General features: G+C 35.5%; 1 protein-coding gene across 1 annotated transcript in view; it reads left to right on the forward strand.

The window, feature by feature from the left end:
• CHIC2 (cysteine rich hydrophobic domain 2) overlaps positions 1-9,449 on the forward strand; it is a 30,945-nt gene extending 21,496 nt beyond the window's left edge. The window contains exon 6 of the mRNA XM_084286286.1: positions 2,401-9,449. Coding sequence (XP_084142412.1) covers positions 2,401-2,451 — 51 coding nt within the window. The 3' untranslated portion in view covers positions 2,452-9,449. The remainder of the gene's footprint in view (positions 1-2,400) is intronic.
• The last annotated feature ends 1,885 nt before the right edge of the window (positions 9,450-11,334 follow it).

The raw sequence follows: 11,334 nt of genomic DNA on the forward strand, positions 1-11,334 counted from the left end.
AATCCAGTCTTTGGCTGAGACCCCATAAGCACTTCATAGAAACATCCAGTGAGAAGTTATATGCAGTTTAAAATGAATGATGTCTAGTGTGGGATTTCAGTTTGTTTAGCTGGCAACCTTCTTGCTCTTTTTTTGGTGCTGTTTATGTTTCCGTTTTGAAAATCTCTTGGACGTAGACAGAGGGTGCTAAATAGGATGAATGTAAGCCGCTGAAGTGTAAGATACATTAGAATTTGCGGGATTTCTGCAAACTGCCTAGTAAGTAGGAGACAGGAAGGGTTAACTTTGTAAAAATAAAGACTAATCTTTGAGAAATATCTGCTATATTAGTTCTAACTTATCTGTGATTTTTCATTGTATGAAAAATTGTCTATTCTTTGAAACAAAGGTATCATGCATGTAAAATTGATTTAGAAACTGATTAAGTAGTAGGAAATTATATTAAAATGATCTTTTCCTTTTAGCCTTTCCTTTTTTCCCTGTTTCTGCATTCGATCTTAATTCTAGCCTGAAACATAAAAGATTTTTAAATGCCTTTTTATACAGAATAGCTCTATTCAGCTCACTGAATAAGTAGACACTTTGTATCACCTTTTCTACAAAACTTGTTAATTTAGATGTATGATAAGACATTACAAACAGCATAAATCAAACTTTGGAAAGTAGATTTGAACTTCACCTAAATGAAGGTTTTTTTTATCTCACTGAAAAAAGTGGTTTTCTAAAGGAAAATTATCACATCCAATGTTTTGCAGATTCAATTAAAAAAAAAACACACCTCAAATGTACAATGCTAGTTTATAAATACTGTGGTTCATTCATTCTGTTAAATACAATTTAAAATGAGCTATATGCATTACTACTGTGTAAGCATGGACATATAGCTTTACAGGATAAAGATCTAAGATTTTATTTTCAATTTGTGAAACATCTAATATGCAATCTCTGCGTGTATTTAATGAGGTTTGTTAATAGACTCCCCTACACCATTTCCTCATTTTCAGTTAACTAATTTGTTAGTCTCTTTAAAACTGCTCTTAATGTTGTAGTCATGATTTAATTTTAATTAATAAACTCTTAGCCTCAGTTTTTTCAAAATAAATGCTTTCAGTTGTGCCCCTGTATGCAAAATACTGTTCTTTGTCCACCTGAGGGTCTACGTCCACTGTCAGAGATACTAAATTGTATATAAGGTGGCCTTACTCTCTTGGTAGAAACACAGATTTCCAGCTTTTCATCTTGCTTCCTTTTTGAAATCTTGCCTGAATATTGGAAGTGCTGGTAGCTATGAAGCATCCAGTGGTCAACCTGTTTCAGCGATCAATGGATTTTGAGCAGCTTGCATCCCTGCTAAACATCAAACCACTTCTGAGTATCTGTAAAAATAGATTTACAGACGTGATTTCAGTGTTCATTATTTCAAAAGTGTTGGCCTCAGAACTAAAATGTGATGGTTTTTCTTTTCTCATGTTCAGTGTGCTATCACAGAAAGACGCATTTATTCTCTAAGCAGCCAAGTTGCGTTTTTCAATCAAAAACGTTTAAAATTCTTTCTTAACTTTGCAGAAACTCAACCTCCCCTTACAAGTAAATAAAAAAATCCTTAGTTATGCTATCAGATGAAAGTATTTTATTTTTTATTATACTTATTAATATTTTATTAATACACTCACGCTGGTGTTTTGGTAATCTTAAGACTGTCTAAAGAAAGAAAACGTATAATGTGAAAATGTACATGTGAACATTTTCTTTAAGGTTTCTATTTGAATATAAACCAGGATAACTACTTGGATTGCATTCTTGAGTTTGTCTATGCTAACAAGTCTACGTAGTTATGCAAAACATAGCTGAAACTTCAACTGGGACCTGAGGCATAATCATTTAGAAACATCACTCAAGTTTGTTAACTACTTGTAGGTTTGTTTGATATGCAAAATTTGCAGTAGATGATACCTCTTTCTATATGAGTTTTTGAAGTATAAACTTGATTTTAGAATCCTATATTAAGCAGAATCAAATTTGAAGTAAAGGGAATTGTTCATGTAATTGAAAATTAATTTTGCATGCATTTTGCTTTATGTTTTTTGAATTAGTATCTTTATCTCTTTAATAATGTGTTCCTAATAATTTTTGTTAAAGAACGCTTAAGTAGGTTCTTTCAGTTTGTTTAGATGTGTTCAGTATTAGTAGGCAAACTTTGTCAATTCCATTTGATTCTTTATGAGTTTTGGCTTTGTCTGAAAAGAATTTTGACATTTTTCTACCTGAGGAAAGTATTGTGATTGTCATTGTGACAACTTGATGTACATCAAAAAAAAAAAAAAAAAAAGTGAATTGTCATTGTGACAAACAGGATTGCTGCAATCTCTTAAATAATATATTTCTTTTCTTTTTATACAGGTCATCCTTATAGAATTTTTACCAAAGACACCGATTTTTCGACCAGATTAGCATATGATTTATTTATAGAGACTTACTCAAGTATGTTGTCTTTCCAATGGTGCCTTGCTTGGTGCTCTCCTGGTGGTGACATAGCATTGGTTCTACAGACTCTTGTGGTGTTTCCATTCTTTTTTTGTTTGTTTTAATAACAGCATGTTCTAAGTGCATTTGGTCAAACTCTGCAAAGTCATTTCATGCAAATGTTACCTACTACTTAAGTTATTACTTTTCCTACTTCTGTTTGTTAATGTATCCTGATTTTCAGAGAGTCTTTTATGTGTGCGCGCGCGTGTGTACATATATATATTACTATAAATACACAGCTGAAAATGTTCTACAAGTGAGCAGGTATTTTTTTTAAACCCAAAATGACACAACTGATTGATTGTCCATCGTGTAAGTCCTTTTAATTATTAGTTTGTGCTGAAGTACCTTCTAAGATTTACCTAAACTTTTGTCAGTGACTAGTCAGTTGTAAATATTTTTATTTCTTTTTGGGTTATTGGCTAGCCTCTTCCAACAGAAGAAGGAGATGATTTTTTTTTTTTGACAATGTGCTTTCTGGAACCCAAATGCCATTGCATTAGTAGAAATCTCAGTGCTTTTCATGAAGAAGTCCTGTCAGCTGGTTCTGAAGAAGTTCTAACTTAAATTTAAGGAAAAAAAAAAAAAAAGGCAAAATAGAATTATATTACTCAGATTAGAAAAATCACTGCGAGAATTGCATGTGTCTGATTAGTAGAACTCAAGATCTCAACGATATATTAGTATTGCAGTTTATAATGCAGGTGTTTTAATTCAGGCGAATGCCATGTATCAGCTCTATTCCTACTGTTTACCACATACAATATATAGGGGTACAGAAGGACTTGTTTTAGTAAAACTTACTGTCCAAGAGGACCTTTCAGGGTTGTTTCTTTTTTTTAAAGCCACATAAGCAGAAGAAAGTTACTGAGGAAATCTTGAACAGTCCAGTTCCAGATCCAAATGCAGGTGCCATGTTTCAAAAGTAATCAAAGCAAAGTACACTGGACAACAGTGTAAATCTAAATGTGTTAGGTGATTAGTTACTGCACCCTCGCTTCTGCTCATTCTATGCTTTCGTGGTTTACAAAGCTTACTTTCTGCACAAGTATAAAGACTCTTTTTTTTAACTGGATATATGATGTATGCTTGGGTCAGGCCAGTTGTATTTTATTTCTTCTGCTTGTATCTTAATTGTACATATCTTCACACACAGCTCTTTTTTAAATTGCTACTCAATCATACTTTAAAGTTTGCTTTATGTATCTAAAATTACTGTACATGAACACTTATGTAAGCTATGAATATCTTCCTTGTACAGTTGTGGTAGCAAGCAATAATGTGAATATATGAAAAACAGATATACTCTGCTTAATATTTGTATGGATGAAAAGTTGATACCACTACAAGAATAATTTTCTCTTTTTAATCTTTTAAACACAAGTTTTATTTCAAGGTAATATATTACAGGTACCTTGATGCTGTGAACTATTTTTCTATGTCTTCAAAATATTTATTCTCTGTAAAATATTCTCTAGTGAGTATTATATGTTTAATAGTGGGATTGGTCTAGAAAGTCCAAGCCCTCTGTATCTGCTCCCAAAAAACATCCTTTGCTCAGCTTTTGTCTGTGGATTCCTGCTGTTTACTTTGAAAATAACTCAACTATGCTTTTCAACAAGCCTACAAGCGTGTTTCTTTGACCTGACTGAATTTGATTTTTAATTAACAAATATCTGTCTTGTGCTGCCTTGGTCTATGGGGGCCCACAATGGTTTCTCTCCAAAGTAACTAGTTACAATTTTTTTTTTTTTAAATCGATGTCAGCCTCTGTAGTACAGATCTGGTTCTGCAGCACTCCTTTACCCAGTATTAGTTATAATCTTGGACCAATTTCAGCCTGTGAAGGAGGACAGAAGCCTAAAGTTGATGGCAGCTGAGGTTCTGGAGGTTGGAGGTGTAGGGGAGATGTTGGAACTGAACAGAAAAAATAACTGGTGACCAGAAATATATATTGATCTCATTGAGTCTCAGTTTTCAATAAAATGAATATTGAATATACTACACCTAGACTTTATCAAAATTCTCTGTTGGCTGTATAGATAGATTTGTTTCATGGATGCAGTTTTTTACTGGTAGGTCTTTATTGCAGAGAGACAGGTTGGGTATGGCTTATGAGATGCACCATAACAGCAATGAGTTCAGCATTAGCTAATGACCTTAATTTACTACCCAGTCTTCCCATACTATGACATACTGTGACTCCGTGACTACCTTGCCAGCAGCACCCAAACCTGCTTATTTTAAAGTTAATTTGAGTGTGATGTGTGCTGAAACCAATGCAATGAATGAAGTGTGGCTTAAAGATTTACAAAGAGCATCTCGTTAGCAAAACTTCTAAATAAGTACTAATGGTATATAAGAACTCTTCTACTTTAGGTGCATCTATTGTTATGTACTTGGTTAGCAGGCATTTCTGTATTTTCATTATGACTTACTCTGAGAATTCTATTACAGGGGTCCAAAGTAGGGCTTTGAACAAATAAAAGCCTAAATCCCATAGTAAGGCAGACAGACAAGTTGCCACTTAAAGTATTTCTGATATTTTATTAAAACAGTGTCTCTGACTTAAAATATTACCAAGAGACTTGAGAAAGTGGATTTATATTTAGATGAATTTTGCTCAGAAGTGTTATTCTCCTGCTGAGGTAGTACGCTTGTCTAGTAAGAATGCTATAAAACATTTTAATGCAATTCCTTTCAATTCAGTACTTGTAACAGTAGAAATTGATCATAACAAAAAATTAATAAAACATCTATTTAGTGCCTGCAGCAGTCAACAGGATTTATTCCTTTGATGTTGTTTCTAAAATATTTAAATCTTGTTATTTTGTGTGCCAGTAAGAAGATACTACTTTTCTTGTCCAGCTGGCAAAGGATGAAGTTGCAATGGTTGGAGCAGGCCAGAAGTTACAGTAGGACTTCTAAGACATAGACTGATCTTTGCTTAAGTAATTATTACATAGTCTAATCTGTTCAGCTTCTAGTAATTTAGCAGTTCATATAAATAATCTTACCTATTTCCAATTTCCTTGAATAGTGAGAGAAAGCCACTTGATATCAATCATTTAGCAAATGATTATTGCTAATTATGTCACCTTTAGCCTGAAAAAGTAATGGTAGAGGCATCAATGACTCCCTGTGAAAGCTAATAATTGTTTGTAGATATAGTGGCCTCCAACCGGTCAATAAAGATCTCTTGCTTTCTGTAATATAATTAAGATAGATTATTCTCTTAGTGATAGCCAGAAATAAGTTGTGAAGCAGAAAGGTTTCCCTTCTGAACCTCTGTGAAGAATTCTGTAGAGCTTATCCATTGTTAAATACCTATGATATGAAGTTTATACTGGGATTAGCGAATTTCACCAGAAATTAAAATGCTTGTAAAGTTAGGTTATGTTTTGTAATAGCTCAGTAAGTCATTTTAATAAACTATGTATGTAAATCCAAAAATGTCTGTGGCAAATCCAAAATTTCCCATGATACTCAAAGTAGAGTACATTGTAAAAAATAAAAATAAAAATAATTCGCAGTACTTGGACTTAAATTAAAATCTGTAAATTAATTTCTTAAATGATACTTACCTTTTTTGTAAATCTCAAGACCATGGTGTTTAAAAGTTATATGCTTGCTTAAGTCAGTTTTTATTTTTCTAAAAGTCATTTTATCTAGCTCTGAAAGCTGTAGAGGAGAGCTTTAAAATGCGATCTGTAAATGCTCATAAACCAGAAGGCAAAGAAAAAGAACTTGTCTTTATTCCCTCCTCCCAGCCTCTCCACCCCAAAGTCTTAATTTTAAATCAGCCCCCTTGTTTTGGGAGCCCCAGCTTGGTTTTTTGAGCAGCTGGCAATAATGCAAATTGTCTACCAAAAAAAAAAAAAAAGCCACAAAAAAAAGCATTTGAATTCTGAACAATTTAAAGAGATCACTTTAGCTGAAGAGGCAAAAGACTTGTTAAGCAAAGAAAATCCCTGGTTCTTTTAAGTTCTCGAAGCACTGCTGTTGAGTAATTAAAAGAAGGATCATGATGACCCTACATTAGGTCAAAATCCAGATGATTTTATGTAAAGGAAATGCTCAATTAGAGAGGTCTCAGAGCCCCAGATGTCTTGGATTCACAGTAGTGACTTATTAAAGAAGGGTAAGAGGCACTGGCTAGTGTTGTATCCGTGACTAAAATAATTTGTGTTGCTCTTCAGCTACTTTGCTTACAAAAAGAAAGCATTTTAGGAATAAGATCTGCATTCATCACCACTAATTTGCTGTAATTTCTGTGCTGCTTCTCCCTAAAGCCACGTTGCATTTCCATCACAAACAGCCAAGTGTAATGATGGTTATAATGCCTTTAATAGCCATATGGTAGGTAGAAATATTAACTTCTCAGGGACTAATAGGAAATATGAACATGGAGTTAATGAGCTGAATGCCTATCTGCATGAAGGCATATTTTGCAAACGGCACCCTAGGAAACTTCTGATTGTAATATGCATGACCATTACGAATGTTATCAATATACAGCTATGAGAGCTCTCTTTACCCTGTATTATTAGGCTGCTGAATGTCTAACTATGTTGGATAAAGATAAATGATGTGTTTTTTTCCCCCCGATTTGGATAGAGTGATTATTTCTAACGGTGCTACCTTCTTCATTCCTGTGTTTGTTCTTTGTGTAAAGTTCTTCTCTCTGCCGGTTGGATGAATCGGGATACTGGTAATGAGCAAACTGTATCATTCTTAGGGAAATAGAAAAGATTCAAGGGGAGAAATACTCAAGAAGCAAACACTTTCACTGCAGAAAATGTCCTGCGTTTATTTTTCATTAGTTACAGACATCCATTCCAGTTATTTTGTTAGTAACACTGTTCTGCAGTTCATTATTATTTTTTTTAACTGAATCTTATTGCACAGTGATGTTTCGGTCAGCAGGATTAAATTAGAAAATATTTTTGCAAATTTTAAAAAGGGAGTCCTTGCACGAAACTGTTTCTTTACACTGCTCTGGTGTATCTCTGCCACATGACATTTGGATAATACATCTATTAACTAAATGTTGTTGTTTTCATGGTAGTTACCTTTAAAAAAATCTTCTTGTTCATTTAGCTCATTAATACTTCATTAAGACTTATTTTCTTGATAAAGACTCATAAATGCTTGCCTCTTGAGAATACAACAGCCTGTTAGGAAAGATTTAGTGGGATGAAATGTAGAAATTAGGAGAAGCAACACCCAGAAGACTGATCTCAAGTATTAGGTTTGAAATTTTCAGAGTCTGATGGAAAATGCTTTTGAAACATATGAAATTGTATTGAATAATGAAAGTTAAGTAAAGGCTAGCAATCCATTGTGGTAATTATCTAAACTGTCTTCATTTATATTGTATTTTTATTAGAACAAGTGTGTTATTAATTTCTTTTGATTATGCCCTGATTTATAGATGTCTGCTGTTATGCAGATATGGAGGTTAGCATCCTTAACTCAGCATCTTTTTAGTTTAAAATATCCAGACCAAAAAGGAAGTGCTGATGAGAGCTGTGGAGTGAGTACAGACCAGTCTTTTCCTAGGCTGGAGCCTGTAATGCATGGCTAATTGTTTCCAAAGAAAATTCTTGACTTCCCCAGACAGCTCCTGCCATATGAGAGTATGTCTGAGGGCCAGGAGTAGGATCCAGTTAGGATAATTTCAGTTCAGGTAAGTAAAATAGACTTTTGTAGTTAGTTTTAACTTTCATGGAGAAGGGAACCATTGGCAAATGCTCACTTTTGGAGGGCAGATAGTAGATCTTATAATGTTTATTGAAGCACACTTTTTTTTTCCTCGTTTATAACTTTATCATTTAAAGTTATTTTGCCTCATGTTGAAAATTAGACTTCATAATTAGCTGAAGATATATATATATTTTTCCATTACAGCATTTTAGGTTTGTGAATCCATTTTTAAAATCATGGTTAGAAATTTAAAAAAAAAAAAAAAAAAAGATACGCTGATGCAATATAAGTGATATTTTTAGTGGCTGTGTGTTTAAACCGATTCATTTTATCAACATATGCATCTTGCTCTTCAACTCTGAATGTTTTTCTCTGTTCTGTGCTTGCAGCAGGCTTTCTAACTTGTTAGGATATGCAGTGTACGTATTTGTTAGTATTGCCAATGAGCAGTTGGGTTCGGCGAGGTAACAAGGAACACAGTAGTTAGAGATTTGAAATGTGTAACTTGATTCTTCAGTAGAAAACTGAATATGGCAGTGAGAATACAAAACTAATTCCAAACGTAAAAAGGAACAATAAACGAGAAAAACAGTGCCTAAATGTTGTGTGCTAAACCAACCCTGTGTAATTCATCTTGCTTTAAAAGTTTGCAGAGAACTGCGTAGGACTGTATGTGCTTAGGAAAAACGTGTTAAACATACAAAGCAGTAACAGAAAATAAGTCACTTATGGGATGTTATCTTTCAAGATGACAAACTTATAAAATGTTTTTTTTATCTATGCTAAAAATCCATTTCAAGCAGAAAATGCATAAGCAATAATTTAACATGGAACTGGATATTAAAAAAAAAAAAACAAAAAACTTATTTATATAGACTTGGTGGTAATTATGCCTACTGAGGATTCCTTCTAATAAAGAGGTTAGAAAGATAGGGTTGCTGTGATTTCCACTATTGTAACATTCCTCTTCAAACATTTTAAGTCTGGGTGAGAGTCTGAAAGCTTAGAGGCCAGTACTGTGTTCACAGGGCTTTGGAGAGAGAAGATAGAAAGAAAAGGACTTTTTTTTTCCTTTTTTTTTTTTTTTTTTTAAGGCTGCACAGTTGTAAATACGCATATTTAAGACTATTTAACCATGTCTGCTAAATTACTGAAGTTAATCTATTGTTGAATTATAGAATATTATTTAATACATCAGCATTGTTTTTCCTGACCTGACCCAGATTTGGAATGGACTCCAATATAATTTTTAAAGCGTTTCTTAAGTTGTATGTATTACAAACTAATAAAATATTTGTTAACCTGTCTACTAAGCCTTACTGTTTTTCACCTATGCAGTATTTCATACCCCAGATGGGGGATGAAAAACCCCAGAAACTTCTGCCTTGTAATACAGTTCTTTTCTAATTAGTTCTCTTCTAATTTCCAATCAATGTTTGTCCGATTTAGAAGGAAAAAAGGGGGGAGGAGGAGGGGAATGCTTTGGGGTAATTTAGGTGACTATAGGAGTAGAATTACTATAAGTGTAGAGGATTGCCTATCTCAAGTGTCTCAAACTAGCTTTTTGTTAAGCCTACATTCAGATTTCTTCAAGCTTTTAAAGTCCTAATGCCAGTAGGATTTATTATGGATATTATTGTTATGATTGGCTAATGGTGTTGAAGCTGTTTGTATACGTGTTTATTTAATACACTGTTGCTCTCAATATAATATACACTAACAAACTCATTAAGGTAGATGCCATTTATTCACAGAGGAATCATTCCCACTCATGTATTCAGGTATTTGTATGATGATCAGATACAAACGACGAGTTAACCTGAACCTTTTGAACAAAACTCATCCTGCGCTCTCTGGGGCTCCAAAAACTGCGTAGATTTTAACGAGCCAGCTTCTTTCTCCTGTATGTGGAAGATTTTACAGCTCTTTGGCTCCTTGAGTGTAGAAATTTTTTACAGAGTTCCTGTGTGCAATACCTGTGTGTGTCTGCGTGTATGTATTTCATGCGTGCACACATGCAAGACGTGCGTGCGCGCGGGGAGGGGTGCTGCTCCTCGGGGCTGTGAAGCATTCCGGCTGTTGTAATTTGGGCTTGCAAAGCGGTATGATACAATGTTGCTGAGCAGAAAAGCGCACGATAGATTTAATGTAGCCAATTGTGTACTTTTGAAAAAAAGAGTAACTGTTCAGTGTGAGTTAATTTTGGATTTTTTCAGCATCTCTCTTTTAGGCTTTGTGCTGCATTCTTCTAGACAAATGCGTATTCCATGTGGGCCACTGTTCTGCTAAATGCTCTCAGTTCTCCTTTTGCAATCAAGATTATGTTGCTAAGGAGATTTTGCTTTTATTGGTGCCATTGATTTGTGTTAATACGTTTTGAATACCTCTCGGTATTCTTCCGTAGACAAGGCCAAAAGAAAAACTTCCCTGAGTTTCCCGATTTACATTACAAATGGAGCGGTGGTGTAATGAAGCCGATATAAAGTGGGCAGTTGAAAGGGAACTAAAGAAGGGCACTCAAGTGAGAAATGAAGAAATGTGCCGAGAGCGGTCTGCGGGCCGCCTTCGGCCCAGCTGCAGGAGCTGGCTCAGGCCGGCGGCCGGGGCCGCGGGGAGAGCCCGCGCCTCCGTCCCGCAGACCACCCACTCGCTGCGGACGGCTCCCCGGATTACCCCGACGCTTCCGACCACGACGGGGCCGCCGGTGGCCACAAAGCCCCAAAGCCCGAGCCCCCCAGACCTGGCCCGCTGATGGGGCCCCGACCCGTCGATGGGGCCCTGGCCTGTTGGAAAGACAGCAGGCCCCATCTCCTGCTCTGTGCAGAGCAGCCGGATTCGATGAAAATGTGTGGTTTAATATAAAAAGTGAATTGGGAAGAAAGCAAAGCTATTTCCCTTTCCCCAAAGACATTGGTTTCATAGATGGCTCCCCACAAGACCAGGGGACGTCAGGCCTCCTGTCCTCATGCACAGACACAGCCTCCCACAGCTGCTCTCGCTCTTCCATCTTGGGTGGACAAGCTCATGAAGAACTCTCAGACCTGGTACTCGTACATGGGGAGACTGGAGAAGTTTCACACCCAATAGCCAAAGCGTGTTTCC

The sequence above is a fragment of the Netta rufina genome, assembly GCF_964035555.1.
Source record: "Netta rufina genome assembly, chromosome: 4".
Lineage (NCBI taxonomy): Eukaryota > Metazoa > Chordata > Aves > Anseriformes > Anatidae > Netta > Netta rufina.